The 25,603-nt window shown below is 49.1% G+C and overlaps 9 protein-coding genes across 9 annotated transcripts; 6 read left to right on the top strand and 3 right to left on the bottom strand.

The window, feature by feature from the left end:
• Positions 1–192: 192 nt before the first annotated feature.
• BCR38DRAFT_409130 (amidohydrolase) lies at positions 193–1,249 on the top strand (the record flags this gene model as incomplete). The annotated part of the gene is made up of 2 exons (XM_040858343.1): positions 193–294; positions 338–1,249. The coding sequence occupies 2 exons, from the start codon at positions 193–195 to the stop codon at positions 1,247–1,249; spliced, it is 1,014 nt and encodes a 337-aa protein (XP_040716587.1).
• Positions 1,250–1,523: 274 nt separating this feature from the next.
• On the bottom strand, positions 1,524–3,082 carry BCR38DRAFT_391803 (acyltransferase 3; the record flags this gene model as incomplete). Its single annotated transcript, XM_040857572.1, has 2 exons — positions 2,030–3,082; positions 1,524–1,942 (listed from the first exon to the last, which is right to left on the bottom strand). Exons 1-2 carry the CDS (start codon positions 2,883–2,885, stop codon positions 1,524–1,526), a joined length of 1,275 nt encoding a protein of 424 aa, XP_040716586.1. The 5' UTR covers positions 2,886–3,082.
• Positions 3,083–3,407: 325 nt separating this feature from the next.
• Positions 3,408–5,119, top strand: BCR38DRAFT_465870 (glycosyltransferase family 1 protein; the record flags this gene model as incomplete). Its single annotated transcript, XM_040862714.1, has 4 exons — positions 3,408–3,635; positions 3,758–4,203; positions 4,288–4,929; positions 4,975–5,119. Exons 1-4 carry the CDS (start codon positions 3,552–3,554, stop codon positions 5,117–5,119), a joined length of 1,317 nt encoding a protein of 438 aa, XP_040716585.1. The 5' UTR covers positions 3,408–3,551.
• Positions 5,120–11,342: 6,223 nt separating this feature from the next.
• On the bottom strand, positions 11,343–11,597 carry BCR38DRAFT_341128 (uncharacterized protein; the record flags this gene model as incomplete). The annotated part of the gene is made up of 1 exon (XM_040855845.1): positions 11,343–11,597. A coding segment is annotated over one exon (255 nt), but the record flags the coding sequence as incomplete, so codon positions are not given.
• A 3,703-nt stretch (positions 11,598–15,300) lies between these two features.
• BCR38DRAFT_341389 (heterokaryon incompatibility protein-domain-containing protein) lies at positions 15,301–16,116 on the bottom strand (the record flags this gene model as incomplete). Its single annotated transcript, XM_040855867.1, has 1 exon — positions 15,301–16,116. A coding segment is annotated over one exon (816 nt), but the record flags the coding sequence as incomplete, so codon positions are not given.
• A 646-nt stretch (positions 16,117–16,762) lies between these two features.
• Positions 16,763–18,630, top strand: BCR38DRAFT_432753 (uncharacterized protein). Its single transcript, XM_040860205.1, has one exon. The coding sequence runs from the start codon at positions 17,025–17,027 to the stop codon at positions 18,450–18,452; it is 1,428 nt and encodes a 475-aa protein (XP_040716582.1). The 5' UTR covers positions 16,763–17,024; the 3' UTR covers positions 18,453–18,630.
• Positions 18,631–19,477: 847 nt separating this feature from the next.
• BCR38DRAFT_432752 (uncharacterized protein) lies at positions 19,478–20,001 on the top strand (the record flags this gene model as incomplete). Its single annotated transcript, XM_040860204.1, has 1 exon — positions 19,478–20,001. A coding segment is annotated over exon 1 (181 nt), but the record flags the coding sequence as incomplete, so codon positions are not given.
• Positions 20,002–20,852: 851 nt separating this feature from the next.
• Positions 20,853–21,314, top strand: BCR38DRAFT_432750 (uncharacterized protein). Its single transcript, XM_040860203.1, has one exon. The coding sequence runs from the start codon at positions 20,884–20,886 to the stop codon at positions 21,307–21,309; it is 426 nt and encodes a 141-aa protein (XP_040716580.1). The 5' UTR covers positions 20,853–20,883; the 3' UTR covers positions 21,310–21,314.
• A 1,382-nt stretch (positions 21,315–22,696) lies between these two features.
• BCR38DRAFT_197415 (glutathione S-transferase) lies at positions 22,697–24,305 on the top strand. The gene is made up of 2 exons (XM_040854068.1): positions 22,697–23,022; positions 23,089–24,305. The coding sequence occupies exons 1-2, from the start codon at positions 22,915–22,917 to the stop codon at positions 24,013–24,015; spliced, it is 1,035 nt and encodes a 344-aa protein (XP_040716579.1). The 5' UTR covers positions 22,697–22,914; the 3' UTR covers positions 24,016–24,305.
• Positions 24,306–25,603: the final 1,298 nt, after the last annotated feature.

Genomic DNA, 25,603 nt, shown 5'->3' with positions numbered 1-25,603 from the left:
AGTAGCGCGGCCCTGGTATTACTCCGTACTAAAGGGAGCTTCCGTATGTACCTCTTGCAAATGTTACCAGCAAGCTCTTATCATCCCCTTTTCTCTCAATAACTTTCTCTGCCAAGAGATTTGTCCGCCCACCACTCATCTCAGGCTTCTCCTCGTAGACTCTTTTGCACTGTTAGCCTGTTCACATACCAAATGCAGCGAATCGATATTCACTGTCATGCTGTGCCGCCAGGCTATCGGCAGTATGCTCTTGATAATGGCCATGAGAAGCCCGATGGGATGCCTGCCCTTCCTGTAAGCCAGCCCCTCGTGCCACTATTCTCACTGACCAACTCAGGCCTGGAGTGCGGAGCAACACATTGCCCTCATGAAGAGGCTGAATATCAGCAAGTCAATTTTAAGCATCACATCTCCGGGAACACACCTGTCCACCAACCATGACGAACATGCTGCAAGCATGACCCGTCAGACCAATGAGGAGCTGTCTGCAGTCTGTAGCAACCATCCTTCGCACTTTGGTTTCTTTGCTTCGTTGCCATTTCCTTGCATTCAGGAGTCCATCACTGAAATTGATCATGCACTGGATAAACTTGGGGCAGTTGGGTTCGCAGTTCTGTCCAACGCAAATGGAGTCTACCTCGGGGATAAGGCATTGGAACCTGTCTTCGAGAAGCTCAACGCACGCCGAGCTATCCTTTTCATCCATCCTACGACGTGCAATTTGCTTGTTTCCGGGGCCGCAATACAGACGATGAGACCACTTGACGAATATCCTCGTCCCATGATGGAGTTTATGTTTGATGAGACGCGTGCCATAGCAAACCTTCTCTTGTCAGGCACGGTATCAAAATATCCCCATATCACCTTTATCATGTCACATTGCGGCTGTGCGTTGCCCTCTATCGTGGATCGTATCGGCGCTTTCGCAACGCTTACTACGGGAGGAGAGAGCCAAAGCGATGAATTCCGAAAGTTACTGCGGGAGAGATTTTTCTTTGACTTGGCTGGTTTTCCCTTTCCGGATCAGATCCACGGACTGCTCAGGATTTTGGGAAAGGGCGGAGAGCAAAGACTAATCTATGGGACTGACTATCCTTTTACCCCCGAGAAAGTTGTCATTGGTCTAGCAGGTCAGATGGACGAGGGTTGCAAAAAGCTCTTTGACGCAGATCAGAAAAGCGCTGTGTATTCCGGTAATGCGGAGAAGCTTTTTGGCTTCCAAACTCCGCCAAAAGATGTCGAATTCTGATTCATCAAGCAAGTTCTACTTTTCCTCCATGCTTATTCATTTACGTGGGGACAACGATCATATCTTGCAACTTCATGTTGATATCTATCAAATACACACACAAAACTATATCCAAGGAAGCCATGAATATATTTTGCAAAGCCGCCAAGCCCATGTAGCGTCCGGAAAAGGGTATGTGCCTGGGAGCGATGTCTATAAACTGAACACAATCGCAACCAGACAATGGTACGTTCTCTTGCTGAAATGTCCCATAATAGAGGTTTACAGTACTGTCTCAGATAAGCTTGCCAACACCTGGTACATAGTCCACTAACAGCATGCTCGTTGCGAAAGAGGCCACAAGATCAGCAGTGCCCACGACTCCAGTCATGAGGATAGGTCCGAGATCCTTCCATACTCTTGACTTCATCCAAGCTGGTTGTTTTCCTTCCGCGCACAAGAGGGCATCCACGCCCTCTCCAATAGCCCACGAGACCGGCGGATGAAGGAGGAATGCTCCATAAGAATAACGAGGGGACCACAACTTCCGTTTTGCGGGTTGATTTTGGTTTCGTTCAAAGTAATTAACTTGTGCAGGCCCAATACTGTTGAAGCATAATTCATTCCATAAGGCATAGAAGGCTGCTGCCGTGGTCCAGCCCGCTAAATTCGAGCCCATTTCACTGCCAGCTGGTGGACCAGTTTTTTCCTTCTCTGTCTCATTACTGTCTGCTGAGCCGGCCTTTTGCAAGTCTGCCTCAGAGTCGACTGGTAAGCCAGTCTTTTTGGCGCTCAGCCTACTCAGAAACCCCGGAAGAAGCAAGATCGGCAGCGTTCCTAGGGAAAAGGCGACTGCCTTGCCCAATGAGAGCCTGGGTGACGGTTTCAAGGGAGTGTAGTCCGGCACGTCACGCTCGAGCAAGCCCACCATCCTAGGCTTTCTTGCATGGAACGCGAGGTGGCCGAGTCCATAGGCGTAAATGTACTGGAGAAGGTAGGCTTGTTGGACGTCGATAATTGGTAACTTTTTGCCCGGTGGCCAACGAGTTCTAATCAAGAAACTCCCCCCAGCCACGACTAGCCACCCCCAGCGACACAACATTACATAAAGTTGGGTCAAACTCCGTAACTTTGATGACTTCAATTTTCCAAGACCCCAGATGTAGAGGCAGCGCTTGAAGAGAACTGCGCATAGGTCAAGAACAAGTAGTGTTGCAGTGTACCAGGCAGAGCCACACGCGCCCCTGAATTTGAGGAATGCTTCGATGTATGCCTTCTTGATAGAATCGAAGTCCCATTGACGAAGACGGAAAACTGCAAAGAGCGGATCGAGAAATGCAGAATAGAGTAGCGTTGGAACTCCTAGGCGTAAGAGTTTGCTCTTCACGAACTTCGAGTCCGTGGACCTTGAGAGCGACTCGGCTGACAAGAATCCAGATAGCCAGAAGAACTGTCCCAGGCCGAATGCCAGGTTAACTGCAAGGAAAGCTGTCAAAAGTGGTGAGGATTTATCGAAGCATGCGGAGTGAGGTCCCTCAGCGCCCCCGTAACCATATGCACCCGCAGTGTGATGAACGATAACATGTGCTGTACAATAGGTTCTTAGCTGGTCTAGGTAATGCCGGCGAGACGTGGGATTGGGTTTTGGAGTTGCCATGTCGGAATGGATGATTCCGCGTCATCAATTCGTTCGTTGTCGAAAAAGGTCGCACGCGGATGTTCGATATGAATGTGAGTTGAGTCGCTGTATCTCAGATCAGCTTATGGCGAAAAGTGGATGTTCAATATAAACGCCGGGCTGACATAAGAACTAAGGCAATTCGCGATAGTGACAGGCATGAAAATCTGGCCAATACGAAGTATGCATTGTAGACTTGCTAGACTTCGTAAGCTTCCCCTATTCCACTTTTTATCCTAGTCGCTACGGAACACAGTGCTCCCTCAATTCAATTTGATCCCCGCTTTTAGGATCAAAGCTATTTTCCTTCTATTCCACCTTTTATTCTTGGCAGTAACCACATCCTGCATACTACAGTATGCTGCATAAGCTTGAAGTACATGTAACCCCTTTAGGTAGCTACTGCCGCTTATCCTCGTCAAGGTGCCGCTTTTCTCAACAGACCGTCGTAAAGCTACACCCTAAACGCGATACAAAGATACACGTACATAACGATACATATGTAAATATAAAGAACTGAGCTGTAGAGAAAGAGGCTAATACTTCGTTTTCCCTGCCATCGAGACAATATCGATATCATGCTTCTCCTACATTGTCTTCCCAGACCCATCCAGCTCCTATCTTCATCTGCAGTTATTATCAATCATGACAGCCTCCATAAAGCCTCTGCTTGTCTTGACCAGTACACCTGGCGCGGGTCATGTTAATCCCGTCAAGACTCTTGCGAAAGTAACTAAATATTCCCTACCACCTTATCCACACGACCAGCTTCTTATCGTCTTATTTTGGAGCTGCTCGGAATGCGCAGCACCAGCTTGTCTTCGCATAATCAAGGACTTACTCATTACTAGGCACTCATTCTTAACGGTTACGAAGTTACAGCCGTATCATCCAGCCACTACCAGAACGCATTCGAGGCGGTTGGATGCAGCTACGTTGCCATCCAGGGCTATGGAGACTATTGGGATGAAGAGCGTGATGCGAAATGGCCCGAGAGAGCTCTCATACCCCCAGGACCAGAGCAGTTTTCTTGGACCATGGAGCACAGCTTCATGAGAGTCATACCTGACCAGTTCGCTGCAGTTCAGAAGGCTATCAGGATGCTTAGAGCGAAGTATCCTGACAGACCCGTCATATTGCTCAACGAATCTGGCTTTTTGGGCTCGCTTCCAATTACGAGAGGTGCCAGAGGTGTGAAGCCTGATGGAGTTATCGGCATTGGTGTCCTTCTCGTGTCTCTGAATAGCGTGGATACCGCTCCATTTGGGCCCGGTCTACAACTGCCCACGTCTGCTGCGTAATCAAGCTTTTCCTTTCCCCCCCAAATAAAAGAAAAAACACGTTTTCACTGGCTAGTTTCGGAGTGCTAATTCTTTGGTAGTGAGGTCGCCCAGTATGCAGAAATGAGGAAGCATATCGAATCAGTACTCTGGGAAAAGCCGCTAAAGGTCTTCAAAGACATTTTGAACGAACTCGGTGCCGAAATACCGGATGGCTACCGCCTTAATTCGGATGTAGTCTATCTATGGCCGGATCGTTTCCTGCAAATGTGCCCGCCATCAACCCAGTATCCAAGGAGCGATGCACCAAAGACCTTTCGTTATACCGGAGGACTTCCAAGGCTTCCGAAGAACACTGAAACAGGCGCTTCAGGAAAGCCTACGTGGTGGAACGAAGTTGTTGACAATCCAACAAAGAAGGACGTTGTCCTCGTTTCTCAGGGTACTGTTGAACTGAACTATGAAAATCTAATCATACCCACATTAGAAGCGATAAAGGATCGTCCAAACACAATTGTCATCGTTGTGCTTGGCATGAAAGGAGCGACACTCGACTCGAGCGTCTCCATTGCTGATAATGTACGAGTCGTGGATTATTTCCCGTTCGATGACATTCTTCCGTACTGTTCCGTTTTCGTCCATAATGGTGGATACGGAGGTGTCCAGCACAGTATCAAGCATGGAACTCCTCTGGTGGTGGCAGGGGAAACCGAGGATAAGCTGGAGATGTGTGCTATAGCAGCGTAGGCTGGGGTAGCGGTCAATCTCAAGACAGGCAAACCATCAAGGGAAGCTCTCCGGGCAGCGATTGATGAGGTTATCTCAGATCCGAAGTACAAGAAGGCTTGTCGAAGGATACAAGAGGAGATCACGAGCTTCGATCCCATAAGGGTTATTGCGGAGACCATTGATGAACTTGTTACTGAGGCCTAGGCATGATGCGAGCCATGAAGACGTGTATTTCTTGGCGTAAATGTTCCTAGGAAAACTTCAAGCAATATAATCAAGAGTCCTGCGGATTATCATAGGTGCCTAACATCACTGTTGGATAAATGCGACAGCGCTTTCTGAGATGCAGCCCAGGCAAGTACCGGCCGTGCTCCCTTGGAAATTCCAACTTGGAAAGGAAGGCTTCATCTGAGCCTGACGTCAAGACTGTGATGAAAACAAAAACAGCTCCGTTGAGGGACCTCTGGTCAGTCTTGACCAACTCTGCTTTCGACCTCTTTATGGTCAAAAGAATCACCATCCATGCTTGCTTCCTGTCAACTGAATCCCTTATGCCATTGGCGGCCTAGTATTACTTCCATACTGCCCTTCTTTTGAATATGTTATGAGCCCGGGTACCTTGATGACTTGCGGTTCAATTGTTCTCGTTACAGACCTCTCGCTCCGACGTCGTGTCTGCGCCCAACAAGGAAGGGGAGAATGCCGTAGTAATCGGACTAATCGGTACAAGCGGTCACCTATGTATACAATTCGTTTTGAAAACATATAAATGGGTTAAGTTGTGAGGTATACTACAACCAAAGGTTTATCAACCTACCGCTTCATCATATCGTCCAACAACCGAGACTAAGACCCCTTCTCCTATAAGGTACCAGTCCTAATCCTTAACGTAGAGAATTAAGTGGAATGGTTCGACACAGTGAATCTTCACTTCCAGGGACTTCGACTTTGCATCAAGTAGTGAGAGATGAATATCTGAAACAGGCAGATAACATAGCAACAGCAAAGGCTGTACACTGGAAGACCAATATAACTATCCTATACCTGACCAAGATCCGTGTATTAGGATTCGTCAAAAAGCAGATACAAATTAACAAACATTAACGTGAATGTACACCGAGCTGGCCACTTTCATGCGCCAACGCGACCGGCCAACTTAATCTTTGATTTTCTCAACAACCAATTATGGCAAAGTCATACAACGAAGCAGACTTAATGCTAGCCCTTCAAGCTCTCAAAAATGACCAAAAACTTACCAAGTCCCCCGAAGCACCCTCCAAACGCGTAAAAACGGCGTACCTTTCCGACGCGATATTTTGCCCAATTCACGAACTATGACAGAATTAGAAGAGAAGGTCATTATCAAGCATATACTGGACTTAGATGTACGAACGTTTCCGCCCCGGATTGCTGATGTGGAAGCAATGGCAAATTCTATCCGCGCGACACGTAACGCAGGGGCCATTGGAACGCGCTGGGCCTCGAGGTTCGTCGCACGTCGCAAAGAGTTGAAAACTCGTTGGAACCGTCCTTACGATTACCAAAGGGTCCAATGCGAGGATCCAAAGCTTATTGCAGATTGGTTTCGGCTTGTTGCGAATGTTATCGCGAAATACGGTATCCAAGAGTCGGACATCTACAACTTCGACGAGACTGGGTTTATGATGGGCAAGATCTCAACCAATATAGTAGTTACGAGCTCCGAACGACGTGCCAGGCCGAAATTAATACAGCAAGGTAACCGGGAATGGGTTACCGTAATCCAAGCGGTCCAGTCTACCGGTTGGGCGCTGCCGCCGTTCATCGTTGTTGCGGGCCGATACCACCTCTCTTCTTGGTACGAAGACGACAACATTCCGAAAGACCTAGTCCAAAAGAATGGACGACTAACGAGATCGGTATGGAATTTATTAAACACTTCGATAATTGTACGAAAGATGGAAAGTCCGGGATATATCGATTGTTAGTGTTGGACGGTCACGAGAGCCACGTTTCCGGCGATTTCGAGCTATATTGCAAAGAACACAAAATTGTAACTTGTGTATGCCTCCGCACTCATCTCACATCCTCCAGCCACTTGACGTGGCCTGTTTCGGTCCATTAAAGCGGGTGTACGGCCAGATGGTAGAGAAATTGATACGCCGGTCACTAACACATATCGCGAAGGAGGACTTCTTTCCTATCTTCAAAGACCCCTTCTTTGCAGTTTTCGGCGAAAAAAACGTTCAAGCTGGCTTTCGAAGGGCAGGACTTGTTCCATTCAACCCAGAAAGTGTGATTTCAAAGCTGGACGTACGATTACGGACCCCGACGCCTGTTGGCTCCCCAGAAATCGCAACCGGACCGTGGGTATCAAAGACGCCACAGAGCCCGATAGAGGCTCATGCACAGTCTACTTTTTTGAAAAAGCGCATTTCCGAGCATCAGAATAGCTCTCCGACGAATATTTTCTCAGCTGTCGACCAGTTTGCGAAGGGAGCAAAAATGATAATGCACGAGCTCGCCCTCGTACGGGCCGAGTGCGCTGAGCTTCGAGAGGCAAATAAGATGCTAAGCCGGCGCCGGAGGACTAAAAATGCAATTACGGGAAGGAGAATCACTTATTTTCCAAGAAGGACAGGACCTACGGGACTCTAGGGAGTTGGCGACGCAGATACAGCAAGAAGAGCGCCGAAATGGTGGTCGCGCAAAGCGTGTTGAAACGCGCCCGAGGCACTGTGGTATTTGCAACGGGACTGGGCATAATGCGCGAACTTGTAAGATCGCATTGCCATCTTCTGGAGAGGAAGATTCAGAGTAGTTTCAATTGATTTACGGCGTTGTGGTTTTACTACCGTAAAATTTCTATGCGAGGTTATGTAAGGGTGGCCAGCTCGGTGTACATTCACGTTATCTAAAACCTGGAAAAAGCTAAAAGAAAGAATAACGTAACGTAGTCCACGGTCCAATTGCACACTTTGGCAGACCTTATACGACAATGTATAAGTTAATTCGACCACAACGCCTATCATCAATTAAAACTACTCAGAATCGTTATCTTCAGACGTCTCTACATCATTTCCACAAGTGCGCGCATTATGTCCGGGCTCGCCGCAGATTCTACACCGCCGTACACGCGCAATTCGCCGCCTCGTACGACCACCAATTTGACGAAATTCGTCATGTAACTGCCCATCAACCTCTCGTTGAGACTGTAGGTCCTGTCCAGCTTGTATACGAAGTGACCCTCCACTCTGTAGCTGTTTTTTCTTCGCACGGCGACGTCGACTTAAGGTCTCATTTGCCTTTCGAAGTGATTCGACCTCGCCTTCTAAACGGGCAAGCCGATGCATAACCTTCGTTGTACCTTGCGCAATCTGATCTATTCCAGCAAAAATTGACCTTGGTGAGCTATTTTGATGTCGTACAATCCTATTTTTCACATAATCGCTTTGTGATTGGGCTTCGGTTGGGTTGTTCGGAGTCTTTGATTCCCAAGGGACGGGGAGACCAGCCGAGCTACCCGGAGGTGTTGGCGTATGTAATTTCACATCGAGCTGTGATATGACATAATCTGCATCGTACGGAACTATTCCTACCCCTCGTAAATCTCCTTGGATATTTGAAACCGTGAAAGTTGCGTTGTACGCGTTTAAAAACGCCGGTAAAAAGTCTTCTTTCGAGATATGACTTATATGTGCTCGCATGAGATCTTCGATTTCTTTTCCGTACGCTCTTTTCAACCCGCGAAAACGACCAACATCAAGAGGCTGGAGCTTATGCGACGAATGAGGAGGCATACAAAGCGTGACGATATTGTTAGCTTTGCAATATACCTCGAAATCGATCGAGTGATGGCTTTCGTGACCGTCGAGGATCAATAGGCGATGAGTACCTTTCGTACGAGACTTGGTGTGATGATCGAAGTGTTTTATCCAATCTTCGCCTCTCTCGTTCGTAGTCCAGCCATTTTTAGTAACTGCGATAACCCAATCAGGCGGTAATGGGCTGTTTTTGTACCATGACGAGAGGTGGGTTTTGTGAAGGTCAACCCTCGCAGACTCACTACAACCAGGTGACTTACAGCTGGAACACCTGCCATGGCAGTGCCAGGTGGGAAGCCAATCATAACCCCTGCAGGAGCCCCGCCAAGCGTGGACGACTTAGTCGCGCTCCCTCAAACCTAAGTTTGTGATCTTCTTTCCTTCGCTCCTTAGAGTAGAATCTTCGTCGATAGCACCTAATCGAGGTCTCTACCAATGCGATGCAACCCAGGTCGTGACAGGTTTTGCCGGCGAAAATGATGTACGGAGGGAGGGCATAACCGGACGACCCAACCCTTGAATAACTGTAACCCATTCCCGATTTCCTTGCTGGGCTGCTCTAGGCCTTCCGCGCCGATCAGAAGTCGTCACGACCATTTCGGACGAGATTTGGCCCATCGCAAAACCGGTCTCGTCGAAGTTGTAGATATCCTACTCCTGGATCGCGTATTTCGCAATTGTATTCCGTACCAGGTCAAACCACGCGCGATACGCGTCGGAGTCTTCGCAGAGGACTCTCTGATAGTCGATCCTTCGATTTAAACCGTCCGGAGGTCTGGTTGTCGTCTTACGAAGCTCGAGGCGCAGTTGACGCCGACGCGTCCCGCTTCGCGACTTCGAAGTAATCGGTTGGGCATATCTTCAACACCACTCAATCGGGGAGGAAATGCTCGCGAATCTAGGTCGGTTATATTTCTGACGATTGCCTCTTCTTCGGAAGGAGTCAACTTTTGCGTTGGCGATCGCGTAATCGCTCGAGCGGTTTTACCGTCGCGTCGATACGCAAGGGTTCTAAAAGGTACGTTATAGATCTGACCAGCGCGACGTACACTTAATTTTGGATCAGATTGAAGCGCATGTAATGCTAGAATCATATCACTGTCATTCCGAGAACCAACCATAGTTATGTGGTGAAAAACCGCAGGTCAAAGTGGTAGCGTACGAAAATCTGCCGAAGTGTGCAATTGGACCGTGGACTACGTTATGCATTTAGATACTACTTTCGAGATCCCGTTGTTCTGCTCTTATCTTAGCCTTAATAGTCACAGGGGCCGTCATATTGTCCTGATCAGACCAATCCAGTGCTAGTGACAGCTTTAATTCGTCTCCTAGAGCCAGACGTCTTGTTCTGTGAATTGCCCCGTCGCTAGTCACAGAGACGCATCCGAGGCACATCCGACCAACTTGTGCACAAGACTTGCAAGAGCTTCCTTCTTATAGCCAGTACCACGATCTTCGCCTGATCAGACCAACAGATGGGGTCTGTTGGTACTAGAGCCGTCTATTCAGTGTGTTAAGTGGTAGGTATATCCTACTGACCGCCTGACCCCGTTTCAATAACTACAGGGTAACCGCCCATGCGGTCACGTATCAGTTGGTGTCGTCTCAGAGTACGTATGTCCCATTAAATGACTTGAAGTTGAAGGTCCAGTACAAGGGAGAATTGGCCTCGTGGCTTGGAGAGTAGCTGAGGACTCTGTCCACGCAATGTATATTCGGCATCGAATACTTTGTAATAACCAATCTCCGTTTCCATACTCTTGTTCTCTGCCCACTCTTTGTATCCCGCCCTCAACTGATTAACAACCTCCTTTTTCCACAAAGGCGCGGGTTCTAAGCCCATCCCTCCTATCCTCATATTCTTATTGCCCGCCATTAAGGCAAGCCAGAACTCACCAGGATCAATGTGGGAGATAACCGCACCATCTAATTTTCGCTCTAGTATGTCCTTGCAAAGGTTCTATTCATCCATCAGCGGCCTGCCAAGACCAATACCGTCAACGGTCCTGATGCTGCCCGTAACATAAACTCTGGTTTTAGCGAAGGCGGGCACGACTGGTCGCCGAACTCGAGGAAGAATGCTTCATATCTAGATTATGAGGTACTAAAATAGACCTGATGCGTGCACCTAGGAGTGAGGATGCTATAATGCAGTAGTGAGCAACGTTATAGTATTTAATTGAATGGGATTCACCTAACCAGTGGGTCCCCCTACCTTTTCGTATCACTAGACGTCCGAATCGCTGCTATCATATCCCGTATCTGGACAGTGTATGCCACACCTAAGCCAGCCACTGTGGGGATGACATAGTTCCTGTATTTGCTCACACGCCCGCTCAGACCCATACTCGTCAAGCCTAAAAACGGTGGTTCAACCCACTTCCTTAAAACCGTTACACTAGTATACGAGAAGATCCGAAGTAAAAGTAACGACGCTAGCTAAACCTGAGAATTACTCTATATTGTCGTCGCTCGTAATATGGCCCCATGACCGTAATCTTGACACCCTCGAGATATAATCTAACCATGGTTTAGAACGCGGTCGAGTCAATTTCCCAGTAGAGACTCATGCCATTGTCGTGAGCCGCCACCCAAGCCCAGACGTTCCCAAAGTAGACCGAGGCCTAGCTAGTGACGTGAAGCAGCAGGGAGGCACACATGCATGCCTTATTGTGGCCGAATTTCTGGCAGTTGGCAACGTCAAGATCGGTACTGATGCCGCCACCAATACGAATGTGAAGGTCCCAAATGCCAGCAGACCCCTGAGACGACTCGTGGACGTTCTTCTCCATCATTATGGCCCCACCCGTGGTTCTCTTGACGGTAAAGAGAACGTAGACGATATCCGTGGTATCTTCGTTGCCCGGCTCGCCTACCTTGCCACGTTGGGATTCTCAATGTCCTGGAAATAGCTTCGTCTGGCTTAAATGTGAGACCAACTGGAGCCCTGGACATTGGAGCCAACTGGAATGTTGACGGGCCCCTCAATGGGGTAGATACCTGCGAGCAAGCATGCAATCTGACCTGCTGATGCCGCCTGCTTTAGAAAAGACTTTATGACATCCGTATTATCGCCGGTGGTATCGTTGGAACAGCCATATTCAGTGGCAACTAGGTAGCTCTAGGCTAGCAGATCCTGTGGTCGCAGGCACGTGAAAAGTTTGCCGCCATCCATCACACCGCAAAATATGTGAATATCTGACAGTAGCCCTAGGGCATCGCTATAGGCGGGCTTTACGGTCTCGTAGTTAGTGTTATGTTATATAACAAATTCTCTACGTAGGCTATAAGCCGAGCGGTTGCTATCTTACATACGAATCCATAGTAAGTGTTACACGCAAAGGTGGTCAAAGATTTGTGAGGTTGTAAAAGCATGACATTCTATCTAGTCCTATGGAGCACGAAGGTTGGACTTAGTCCCAAAGGGCTAAGTCACGTGGTAACCTTGGTGGTCTTAGCAAAGCCCACCAAGGTTGCCTAACAGTAAGAGTTATTCAAAGATAGGGCTTGTATTAGGGCCTGTACTCGTTAACGATCTACTATATAAGTAGCTGTTAGTAGTATCTACGATCGAATAGTGCGATAAAGCTATTGGCGATAGATTGCTTTTGTGGCCGTTCTACGTTGACCGGTATAAAAGACGTAATAGTCCTCTAGGCCGCCGTCAATGCTGCTTGAGGCTCTAAGCGTGATCTGCAGTTATTATCCGGCGCCTTAACATGATAGCTGTGACGGGCTCACTGCGATGTCACAATAGCCCTCAAATAGGTGGTTACGTGTATTTTAAATACTATTAGTAGTGGAGCTGTTTAGCTTAGGGTTCTCTTTAGTGTATAAGGCTTACACCTAGCGCCGTTTATCACCCTTCTGGGTATTATATCTATAGACTAAGGACCACGATAAGACATCATTCGCGCGTTCGGAGAAGGTCTAGCCGCAGAAGCACTAGAGCAGGTGATCGACAGCCTTAGGACAGGCCGGAGTAGCCGGATGGAGGGCCGAATTCTGCTCTATAAAAATTGGTTAATGATATAGGACAGACAGGAGGAGAGCGAGAGGTAAAACCACTACTCAGCTGTAAGGTATTTTCAATCGTACGTGTCCTTGTATGGGTCTATCAGGGCTGGCAAGGTTAACTAGTAGGTGCTAGACGCTAATAATAGGGCTCCCGCTAAATATCAACTAGATCAACCCACCACAACCCACCATTTTTCAGGAGATTTGGTTGGTTGTGATGGATGCGCACCAGGTGGACACTGGTTGAGTTGAGCCTACCGTTGGTGCCTACCGTTGAATGCTGCCAGTAAGATGAAGATTGCCATCATGAGGCGACGGATAGGACGTTAGATCTTCATTGTAGTCTTCATTTTGATTGATTATTTCCGGTTTTCTATGATTTTCGAATTCTTCTGTTTCTGCCATCAACGGCTGGGCATGCTAGTCAAGGGGTGCATGACCACAAGCATATGTGTGTTGCGAAGCAGCGAATTCGTCGTCAGAATCGTCGGTATTGTCATCACTACTAACACTTTTCATTGACACATAACCAGATTAATGCACGTCTGTAACGCTCAAGCTACTGACTTGTGATTGTGACCTTGTCAAACAGGTGGTAGTGGAGCTCCGTAATTAATCGCACGAGGCGGAAACTGGATATTTCCTGTCGGATTCATTCTCGGCGGACACAGTCTCCATTAGCTTCTTGAGGGGTCGCAAAAAGTACTGAGAAACGAAGCAAAGGACGCTTCGGGTCGCTGTAGTGCACATAAAGTGAAATTCAGAGTCAATGGGACTTGATCCTGGATTTATGGAGAGTTTGTATCAGATGCTAGTACAACATAATATTTCACAGCAGTTTTATATTGACAAAGTTTGACAACTCTCAGTGCAAAAGAGTCATAGCTGCGAGTCCACGAAAGGAGCGAAACCCCCCTATATGTACTTCACGAATAGATGTGTCGTCCGACATCCCAATCCTGCCAGAGAAACTGCAAGGGCATTGCAAATATGTATATCACAGAGCTTCGGTTGGTCAACATTAAGGGGCACGAAAGTAAGTTGGGTGAAGAAGCAGCACAATCATGCACGTTCTCTGCTACCTGCATACTCAGCTGGACGAGAACTAGCGGGCCGCCTCTCTCCACTGACCTATGGTAGGTTGGTGTAATTCGCTCAACTCAATTTGAGCGCCAAGCCGAGTGGCTCCTCCCTCCGAGTTTGTTGAGTTTTCTTAACCCCAGCTAGAGCCCAAATGCTCAGTCAACTTCTTACGAAGGGTAGTATTGGGTAAGAAGATCCAGTGATATATCTAGGCAGTAATTGACGTGTTTGGTCTCTCGAACTAATCTCCTGGAATTCTTAATTCAGATAAACTAATCTCTTCGGCGACCGGATATCTTTCCAGCCCTTTACCACTCCGTCCTCGGGGACTTCAAACCGGTTATCCTCGACGGTCTGATCCAGCCATTCATTTGTAAGCTTCGCGCTCCCTTTGTCGTAGATGTGCGCGATCCCAATCCTTTGGAGACAACCTTTTTCGCCTTGTACTGTTAATAAACATGTTGATCTATCATCATTCTTCCCATACCGAGCAATTTCAACGGCCTCCACAGGCCTCGGGCGGACGTCTATTTCAGAATCGTTCTTTATGAAATCACGGTCGTCTTCAATCATCATGAACGATGTGGCGATGAAGTTCCCAGATGCGTCCTGAAGGACAAAAATTGACCAGCATTCGTCCCACGGAAATCCACCCAGACTTTGCGGTATCCTCATCGGGTCTCTTAATTTGCGATGTTCGTGGCAGCGAACGAACACTGAAGCTGTGTGTGCGCGACACCTCAGGACGCTCATATCGGATAATATTTTGTCGATGACATTATCTTCATGTTGTTCGTTGTCCTCGTGTCGTCCCTCCCCTGCTGTATCATCTGTTCCGCCTGATCTCTTGGCATCCGGGCTGTGTTCCTGTATCTTGACCATCTCCCCATGGGCATCAGATCGGTAGAATGTCGTGACTCGAGTGACCGGGGTCGCAAAGTGCAATCCCCATATGCTATGGCGTGCTCTTTTCCAGCTCGGATCGAAGCGTTCGGAAACAGGAAGCCGCCAGTTTGCCCAGCACCAACTGGGGAATGCAACATCTTGATGCTTCCCGATTACATCGCGAAACTTGTGGTTCGCTGATCCGCGAATAGATCCGGGAAAATACCAGACCAACCCATTCGTGAAATCGGCCTCAGGAATTCCCCAATGAAACTCAGAGTAACCCTCTTTGATAGCGCTCTCGATTCCCCTGAAGGCGTTCAGTGCATCGTACGGCTTGGTCAGTTCTCTCCGCGAGTACTCATTTGCGTGATGCTTCAATTTGGAAAACTTGTTCTTCACATGCCGCTCAAATTGGTCGCCGCTAACCCGTCCCTCGTACGAGACACCAATCTCCGTTTCCCTGATACGTTGTGCGTTGGTTGTCTCGGCAATGATGTCCTCGCGCCAACCACCGGGATCGGTCTGAGGGCAGTACCAGTACACTTGCTGTTCTGTGAAGACCAGTTGACGAGTGGAGAAGAGCGCTTCTTCGTATGTCCATGCTCGAGTTCCCCAACGTGAAGGCTGGTAGCCACTACCCACTCCATCGAAGGGGTCCATTTCCACGTCCAAAAAAGTCAGGCCTCCGATTTGCCAAACGCTTTGATGTGTATCACGGGAGCCAGGTCGTATTCCCGGCAAGCCCCTGTTAGCATCGTCGCCGGCCGCGGCTACAATGGTGAATACGGCGTTGTCATAGATGAGATGCATTTGTTGCATAAGCTCTTGCTTCGTCTCACGATCATCCTGGGGTATACATAGCGTATCTACCCACAAAAACTCTATGTTGACCGCTAAAGCCGTGACCATGGCATCTTGAATGGTTTGCGGTATCCTCGAACGAATATGCGGCAGTTGAAGCGCCCCTTCTCGCTGGATAATCTCTTTAGTATCCTTGGTCAACCTGAGGGGATGCACAGGGCCCCAAACATAGCTCAGAGCTAAGTATCTACAGTCCAATGGAGCCTTCATTACTCGATTTTCTCGTACGTTGACGACCCAGAGCTGCTGCGGCTGAACCTTGACTCGACCCCCGGAACGTTGGCATATAGGATGGGTAGAATCACACAGGCGCAGCCACTCTCTGAAAAGACGGAGATCTGCCTGCTTGTCGCCGATCAAACGGCTATATCCAAGATGCGTCTCGTTGGGAACGAGTTGAGCCCTCGATAACTGTTCTTGGGTCGAGATGATTGGCTGTAAGCTTTGACGCAAAGCTGCTATAGTGTATATACGATGGGCGCCGAGTTCTGGCAGATGATACTCGCACAAAATCTCCAATACATCGTGTAAGGTCGTTCGGTCCGGCATTTTGTCAGTTGACTTCCTTACAACCGTTATCTTGAAGGTGGCGCGAACGTTGACGATATCATGCGTTGGAGGAGCAGAAACAACGCTATGATGGCGCATCTTGGATAGTAGCATGTAGCATAACTGACATTGGGTTGCGCGGCTGGAGAGTTCATCAACTGTTCCTAATGATACCCGCTGGGAAATTGGTATTGACCGGACGTCTAGCTTTCTGCATTTGCCACATAAGTCTTGTCCGTCATATGAAGCTGCAGGCCCAGTTGAGGCATCTGTAGCCATGTTTGTAAAGAACTGTAGCAGCAACAATTCGTGTTCAGTGATTTTCAAGGGCTGAATTGCAACTCGCTTGGATAATATGCTTCAGTATTGGATGATAGAGTCCCGAATAACGAATTAATCCCATTCCAGTGCACCAAAGGGGAAATAGGAGCCTCGGCAAGGCAAAAACGAGGTGTAGGATCTGTCCGCAGTGAGGCTGTGGGTATAACGGATGCATGAGGCTTTGGCGAGACACAAATGCGAAAGACCTCGGGATCAGTCGAGACCTTTCAGCCCCGATAACGTCTTGCGCCCCTCCGCCTCACTATGGGGCAAAAGCGGGGTTTGAAGAACAATACAATGTCAATAAAATGTCAGCCAACGGCAGGAATGAGTTCACGCCAATCACCATTGGATACGTAGCATGCGCTGACCCTCCACCTTTTCCTGTCGAATGCACATCTTGAACACATTGGCGCTCGCGACAGTATTGCAAGGCTCTACGCGACTTGACTCAAATAGAACACCAGGCTCCAGCGTCTTGATTCTTCAGTCATCCAGCCAGGGTTCGTTTATATACTCTCTTGAGCTTCTCGATCTAGTTCGCCTGTCATTGCCCTTTTCAGTGGATTGCAAGAATTTCGCACAAAATGTCGGCTACTATCTCACAACTTGCTTCGCAGTGGGCGAATCCTAGCGAGGTCACCACAGTACTGATGGTTATTGGAGGAGACGTAGTGCAGAAAGCTTTGGCGCAGACGACAGGATGTTGGTACACGCCGGTCTGCTTCTCATTCGGATGGGTCGCCTACACCTTCATGGCGTTGGTCAACCTGATTGGGAGTGGGCGGTTACTCCCACCTCCTGACTATCCGGTCAAAATGTTCAACCTTGGATCAGGATACTCTCGAGAGAATAGGAATTGGTTAATTGGACGCCTTGTTCGCGATAATGAGGCATACATAGCGCGCGAGGAGCCAATGCTTCGGAATGCTATTCGCATCTCCGTTTGGAAAGCGAAGCCGAACCCAAATCGCCATACGAACCACTCATACGGTCGGATTCATATGTGGGGTCTCATCATCATGGTTTTCCAATTGGTGATCGCAGCGATCCCAGTGATGCTACATCGCGAATGGGGTATTCTCTTGGTTACAAGTACAGGTACCATACTCGCCATGGTGGTAGGAGCTCTTCCTCAGTGGCGGGTTGAGAAGTTACCCAACCGGCAGAATTCCAAAGCCGTATTTGCTTTGACGTCGGGCAATGGCTCAAAAGATATTATGATAGTTATTGGAAACGGTCAATGCCTTGACCTGGAGGAGCTTTCCGCACAGGAGACCCCGCGGAATGGGAAGCCATGGGAGAAGTTCGCACAACGAGATTCTGAAGCTGTAGAAAGCGGCTCACAAAAGGTAAGCGTGTTACCAACAACGCAGAGACATCCACGAGGAAGTTTCTATTTCCACCGAGCCGGAACACAAATGATGATGGCGAAGACTGCGCGTGGCTTGCCGTCAGGGTTCTGGATCACTCTTTGCGTTTGCGTTGTCCAATCTATTCTGTGGCTGGTCCTTATCGTCACTGTTTCAGCGCTACACAAGGATACTTGGTTCCTCATCTTAGTCGGGGGAGTTGGCATGTTCCAGAATGGCTATTTGGCCGCCATGGAGCGGAGTCCTCAGCACCGCAATCTGCCACTTGAACTCGTGGAGACCATTACCAGGTGTAAAGTCATGGATGGGCTCATGGACCTCGAAGTTGGATACGGATTTGCTCTCCCCTTACGTAACGAGTTCTTTCCGGGGCAGTTGCGAGAAGACGAAGTGGCCTGGTGGAAAGGTGACCGCAAGAAATATGACGAGGTCAGATCGCAGCAAAAGAGCTTTCGTGGTGCTCCACGGAGTGAGATGACCGGTTTTGAATCTCCCAGGTCACCTGCGTGTCTGTCCTTACCAGGCTTCGTCAAAAATGAAGCCACGCGAGCCACTAACAATTATTCAAAGCATGCACCTGATCTATCAGGTCAATATGCTGGAGATAATGCAATAAAACCGCATGTTCCGAAGCCCTTATAAGTCAGATGTGGATTACTGACGACCCAGCATATGTCAGACTACTACGGTTGCCGCCTTTGGCATATGGGCCGGCTCTTGTCACTTTTGACGAAGCTGTTATAGAAGAGTCTTCACGTAAGTCCGCCGAGGGCTTGCGAAGAATACATAGAAAGTCGCTTTTACGAAGAATTATGAATAGGACCAGTGATTCGAATGTATCGTTTTAGTGTTTAATATCACTTCCATTTTTCTGTCAACCATCGTCGCGGTCCAAAATCTTTTGCCGCCTGTTGACGTGAAGATATGAATGATACCACGACTGTCCCCGACTTCTGCAACCTAGCGGGTTTTACAGTCCGCGGAAAGCTTCGTGTGCTGTCTGTGGCTATTTTTTTCCACGCAAAAACTTTCTAAAATGTTCGATGCTTCCTTTAGGGTCGCTAAAGCCAATTCAGTAATGTAGCCCTCCACTCCCTGTCGGGGAAGTACCCGTCCATATATGTGACGCGGTACTCTTCGTTTCTCGATTAGATAGAAATCGTAAGTTAATTTTGGTCGAAGCAGCCGGAAAAGCAATTACCCCATCTTCAAATATAACAGGGTATTCTAGAGAATAGCTTTAGGAACGATCGACATGTCTACGAGTTTCTTAATTACACGCAGAGCGCGGTCTTTGAATTTACTGTCGATGTGACGTTATATAATGCACGATCGTAATATGGTTATTACGACTAGAAGTACTAGAAGTGTTAGGCTGATACGTGACCCCATGGGGGGTTGCCCTATAGCTAGAGATAAGATAGATAAGAGCTATAAAAGAGCTCTGCCAGGCCAGAATAGCTGACCTGGCATCCTTTCCCAATACAACAATTCACACCCCATATGCACTCGCATCAAGGTACCTACGAACGCTTACCTAATTTTGCTTATGATCTGGGCTAGCTATCCAGGATTTGTCAATTAAATACCCTTGAATATAGTAAGAAATTATTGTCTGTCAACCGGAGATTGCCTCGTCATTCGTATAGACATCGCTTTTTATGACCCGATTGAGAGTGTAGATCGCACGGTAGGCACCAATAATGTGTAGGCTTCTCCGTCCGGCTTATACACAGCCTTGTGGTCTAGAAGGCGTTAGACTCTTGGCAGCCATCTATGGAATACCTTTTCGGAGGGCTATTAAGTAATCACTTCATGTCACACGCTTGAAGTGATCCAAGACGGTTGGCTCGTCATTGCTCGAGACAATGGCGTCTATCTTGCGAGTTGTCGTCATTTGCTGGCTTTTCTTACCTTTCATCAACGCTTCGGATGTGGCTACCGAGCGATGTCTCACCTCGTGCGAGACCACTGGGCCCAACCCGTCTAATTGGATACACGTTCACTGGCGCGATGTGTTCAATAAGTGTACGACCCCATGTTGTTTGAGTTGAACCTGTACAGCCAGATCTTCGACACCACAAGACATTTCGACATCTTAGCTTGCACGGCTACTAAGGCACAGCCGGGTGTGGACTCAACACAGAGGCTACAAACACGACACTCATCCATTTCAGGCTGTCTCTCTGATGCAACAGTCCATCGGGCTTCCTTGGACATGAACGTGGCCCGAAAGGGTGATGCAACGTCCCGTAATGTCAACGAGCTCACCGAGGCAATTTCTCAGTTGGCGGCTCATCTTTCTGGTGCTTCCAGTTGCAAGAACTCCGCCGTGCTTGCACGCGTCGGCTCAACGGTCGTCGGAGTCTACGTTGGGGGGAGCTAGAGAAGGTTCAAGCTGCCGCCTTTGTGCAGAAGATCGGACAATCAGTGATGGAGACAGATGGTAATGCATCGCTGAACTTAGCTGCCCAGATATGCGGAAGCTACGGCGACGGCGTTGCTGATCATCGCATTCCCAGTACGCAGACTTTTGGTCTCTTTGCGGACTCCAGTGGAAACATCACTACTGTACAAGAGGCTTTACAGGCGTGGGACCAGGCTACCTGCGTTCAAGGATTAGACAACTCGCAGACTTGGAAGCAAACGAAACTCGACATTGTGTCTGCTCTCTCGGTTCCACAGGTTTCGACGACCATAGATTCCGAGCCCATGTTTGCTGGCCTGAAGCCGAAGTCTCTCGAAGCCCGCGCAACATGCAAATATGTCATGTCAAACAACGGGGATGGCTGCTGGAGTATCGCCACTCAGCGATGCGGCATCACTCTAGACCAGATCATAGAGTACCACGGTGGTAGTGCGTTTTGCGATGGTCTGCAGCCGAATATGCCGGGTTGCTGCTCCTCCGGCACTCCTCCCGACCTCTCGCCGCAACCCAATGCCGACGGTTCATGTTTCGTGTATCAAATTCAACATGACGACCTTTGCAAACCGATTGCAGACGTGGGGCTTCACAGACTGCCAAGGTCTCATGCTCGGCATGAACATTTGCTTGAGCTCAGGTGACCCTCCGATGCCGACCGCAATCGACGGAGCGGTTTTCGGGCCGCAAGTGCCGGGCCCACAAAGACCGAATAATGGCACTGAGCTTGCTGATCTCAATCAATGCCCTCTCAATGCCTGTTGCGATATCTGGGGCCAGTACTGCACCGATACCAGAAAGGATGGGGCCGCCTCTGGCACAGCGGCACCAGACACGAATGGGTGCATTTCAAATTGCGGAACCAAGATCATCAATAGCGAGAGTCCAGGAAAGTTCTCGAGGGTTGCATACTTTGAGGCGTGGAACTATGAACAGGAATGCCTGCATATGAGCCCCGACCAATCGACACCAACACCTACAATCACATCCACTTCGCCTTTGGCAGCATCACGGAGCAGTTTGATGTCGAAATCAACGATAATATTGGCTTCCAGTTTGAGATCATGGTACGAATGACTGGCATCAAACGTATTCTTCGGGACAAAGCGACAGCCTCGTAACATATGATTCTTTGACGAGCCTGCGGAGGAAGCGAGTAAAGATCTGGTTGGCAGGTCGGCCTCTTACCAGTCGTCTCTCGACCACGTCAACCCATATGGTCTGCGGATCGACTTGAAACAAATCCCAATAGCTTTCGGTACATAGTCAGTCACATCCATCGGAGGAACATACGACAGTACCATACGATATCCATTTAGCCCAGACCTGCTCTCGATGTTGCCCGGCTTTTCTTGGACTGCAGACTCGGGGTTGAGGGGATCCTGTCCATCAACCTCATCCCAGGTCTTATGTCTCTCTTCTTCGAGGCGATTTGCATCTCTGAAAGCCTCCTCAACCTTTTGCAGAGGATCATTGAACTGGGTCATGGCAGCGAGATATAACTGACGACTAACAGCCAGGACCTGTCGCTTACTTCGTGAGGATCAACCGATGTGTTGTGGAAATGGCCCTGCGAAGATGGCCTAGAGGCGGGCGAGTGAGTATGGAGATTGGAGATGGGAATAAAATTGGAGATCGGGACCAAATTTAAAGCAGCCACGAGCTGCCGGCCAATCTCACCGCGTGCGAGAACGGGAAATCTGATGCGACAAGAGCCAACAGAAGGCAACGCGGACCAGTGCGCGGCCGGACAAGGGTCCCGGCCATGGCGAGATGGAGCGGCCGCGCGGTATCATAGATTGGCGCTACAGGCACGCCCTCCAGGCTATTCATAGCGGGAAGAAGAAGGGTAAGAAGACCGGGGCCGAAGGATGTGGGAAAACGGAGGTACGAGAGGCCGCTGCGGCACGGGGTCGGGACGAGGGAAACGGCCAAGTGGGTCCGCACGAGCCCCACAGGGCCGTCGGCGGTCCGTATCGAAGGATCAGGCGGCTGCGCCACGCTGCCACCAAAAGGGATCTCGTCCGCTCTCCCATAGACAAGAGTCTGGTTTGCATCTTATCTATGGGAGAGCGGACGGGATCCCGAGTTCTCTGCAGCCTATGGTCGTATGTGATGAAATATGGATTTGATCTGAATTTTAGCTTTGACAGTCCCTCAGCCACTTAGACTCACTGGAAACTGGGAAATATTTTCAATCTTGGGGCTTATTTGAATTCGTCTAAAAAGATAACATTATCTACTCCTATGTATACGAGCCGAGCGAGTTGGTTGTTCTTGATGAACTGACGTTAATAGTGATGAACGGTGGCTTGCCAAGAGAACCCAAGCCGCGGCAGTTCTGCAGCCCCAAGACAAGCGATCCAACAAACACTGTCGATAACCTACTGATAGGACAGGGGTAGCTAGAGTTTTAGAAAGGCCCTAAGCGTCTGCCGAGGCTCATTCTGAACCTACTCAAAAACGTCAACTGAGAGAACCGATACAACTCATTATTACTTCCTTCACATTCACTGTAATCAAAGTAAATAAGCCAGTCCTCTTATTTTCTAAAACCCAAAAACATAAACCCTACTTTATTCTGGCTTTTGAGCTGCTGAATAACCACCAACTACTCTGAAACCAAGTCCATCGGGTTGACGCCGACTTGCTGACGCACTTGATATACTCCTTCGCGCAGCAATGGCCCCATCAGACTTCCCGGTCGTCCTGTATCACTATACGTTTTCGCCGTATGCAAGGCGTATAGTCTGGTATCTCACCCTACGCGGCATCCCGTACATCCAATGCGTAAGTCGGTTTCTCTCCTTAGGACTTACTTGTTGAGTAATTAGCGGCGATTCTCATATAAACCAGCTCCAACCTCTCATCATGCCACGTCCCGACGTGACCCAGCTCGGCATAGCCTACCGCCGAATTCCACTCCTCTCCATCGGCCGTGACGTCTACCTGGACACACGCCTGATCCTGCAAACCTTAGAAGAACTATTTCCCGCCAGCGCAGCTCACCCCTCGCTGTCCGCCTCAACCAGCGACCAGAAGGCGATGGAGCGCCTGCTCTCACACTTCATCATAGACGGGGGCATCTTCATGCGGGGCTCTCAGCTCCTGCCGCCCGACTTGCCTGCGCTGAAAGACCCGAAATTCCTCAAAGATCGTGCTGAACTCTTTGGGGCGCCGGCGGGCAGCCCGCCCATGACTCCGGAAGCCATGCTAGCAAGCCGATCCGAGGCCATCAGCGAGATCCAGAACGCGATGGAGTTGCTGGAGACGACGTTGTTGGCTGACGGGAGAGATTGGCTGTTGAAGACGGAAGGGCCCAAGCTGGCCGACATCGAAGCTGTGTGGGTCTTCCACTGGCTGAAAGCCATGCCGGGGGCTTTAACCGCGGAAATTGTGAGTGCAAAGCAGTTTCCGAAAGTGTATGCGTGGATTGAGAGATTTTCGGCTGCTTCTGAGGTCAGGGAAAGGGTCCTGGGCAGGCCTAAGACGATCAAAGGCGATGAGGCGGCAGAGCTGATATTGAATTCGGCCTTTGCGGCGGATGAGGGTGAGGTCGATGGCGGCGATGCTGTGGTAGTGTCCGAAGGGTTGAAGAAGGGCGATGTGGTAAGGTTGGGGCCAACAGATACTGGCGTCGCGCACAAAGAGTTGGGGAAGTTGCTTTCTCTAACCTCCAAAGAAGTCGTGATAGAAACTCGGACCAAGTCTGGTACCGTCCGCGTACATGCGCCAAGGCATGGTTTCAGAGTGAAGAAAGCTGAGGGCAACCTGAAGCTGTAGTATTGTGGAATAGGCTTGGAACCTTCAGAGGCCTATGCAGGAATACATCTACCCATCGCGAGGAAGGGGATGGCGAATATCATCGAGTGCACCACAACAATTGCCACCTAGGAGAAAAGAAAGATGAAGGTCTCATCAACGTAGAGTGACCATGGCATCTGGACTCGTACTCGTGATGTTACCGCAGGACGTAGAGAGCATTTTCGGGTGTCTATTTCTATGTTGACGTTAAGAAGTTTTCTCCAAGCCAGTACGCCCGCAGAATCATGGCAGACTTGGAAGTAAAGCACTACAGCCTTATGAGCTCAGCAAAATGGCACGCAGCCACTGAATTTATCCATGAAGTTGAAAGCCAGGCAGTGACCTAGGTGTATACTTTTGATATTAACAAATTAGAGTGACAACATGCCCCGATTTCTACCAATATTGTAGCATTGGCGTGAAAAACTGACTGCTGTAACTTGAATATTAGTTATTCGACTCGAGTCTTGCGCTGAACTGTTCCAAGATGTATTGTGTTAGTAATCAGTAGTACATGATGAACTCGACACCCAATCACTCGAGGTTCTAGTTTGAAACAATGTTCTTCATGATTGGTCAGGATAGTTATCGCCGAACTTCCGAAATTCCACCTGCCAAATTCAAGGGTTGTCACCGACGAGAGGATGACGACAGCAGGCCTTGTTGGCGCGACGTAAGCCCCTACCAGTCGGTTCGAGGAATACGAAGTGTGAAGGCGCATACTCGCGAGCGCGTGCGGTTTGTTGCCTTCGGGACAGATGAATCTTGGCCTCCATGTAGACAAGAGAATGTGCACTGCACTGTTTACTTCAATACGGCAAATAATAATGTGCTGTTTCAGTCGTCGTTCGTTGTGTGCTTGTGGTTGTCAATCGCAGTTGAGCTTGCGCGAAGGATCGCAGCGCTACTCAATGCCGTCTGGCGGGTCGACGCGAAGTAACCCGGCGGGGAAACAATATGCAAACTATGCGTCATAGCCAACCCCAGGCCTCTAGCAAAACGGTTATGATGCGGCGTTTCGCTTGGGACGGACAGCACGGCATCACAATGCCGTCGAAAGCAAAAACTCTCAGGCACAATTTCCTTCAGCAGAAAAATGTAGCGACGATCTCAAGCTGCGACACTCGGCAAGCGTGCTGGCCCCCCAATTCAGTCGATCTACGATCCTGTCCCATCTTGAGATCCCGCGACAAGTGAAGCGGTGGTGCACCACCTAGCACTGTGCTGGCAAGTAGTGGAAAGTACTCCAGCTCCGAGGTGACAAAAAATGACGTAACGTCGTCGACATTAACCCCGACCACCTCGCGCCCAGCAATATTCCTCGCTTGCCATAAACCATGAATGGATCAGTTGATAAGAGCATAAGAGCTCTATAGACGAAGAGGAAATCATTTTCGAGAGGAATGAAGTCCACGGCAAAATTGTCTCGAACGTCCAACCAGTGTTCTTACGTAGTAGTGTCGTCTGCCATTTGTCAGACGCGAGAAAGGCAGAAAACGTCGGTGGTGGGGATACGACTGGGTTTGGGGACGGATTGCAGACTGTTCGTTTCTGATTCGAAGCGTAT

Source organism: Pseudomassariella vexata (assembly GCF_002105095.1).
Source record: "Pseudomassariella vexata strain CBS 129021 chromosome Unknown BCR38scaffold_6, whole genome shotgun sequence".
In the NCBI taxonomy this organism is placed as follows: Eukaryota; Fungi; Ascomycota; class Sordariomycetes; order Amphisphaeriales; family Pseudomassariaceae; genus Pseudomassariella; species Pseudomassariella vexata.
Note: the sequence above shows the minus strand (reverse complement) of the source record. Positions and strands in the feature narration are given on the sequence as shown.

Coding starts and splice junctions, on each gene's coding strand:
- BCR38DRAFT_432753 (XM_040860205.1), top strand. CDS start 17,025: ATGTCGGCTACTATCTCACAACTTGCTTCGCAGTGGGCGAATCCTAGC.
- BCR38DRAFT_197415 (XM_040854068.1), top strand. CDS start 22,915: ATGGCCCCATCAGACTTCCCGGTCGTCCTGTATCACTATACGTTTTCG. Junction 23,023..23,088: donor GCATCCCGTACATCCAATGC/GTAAGTCGGTTT, acceptor CATATAAACCAG/CTCCAACCTCTCATCATGCC.
- BCR38DRAFT_432750 (XM_040860203.1), top strand. CDS start 20,884: ATGCCGACCGCAATCGACGGAGCGGTTTTCGGGCCGCAAGTGCCGGGC.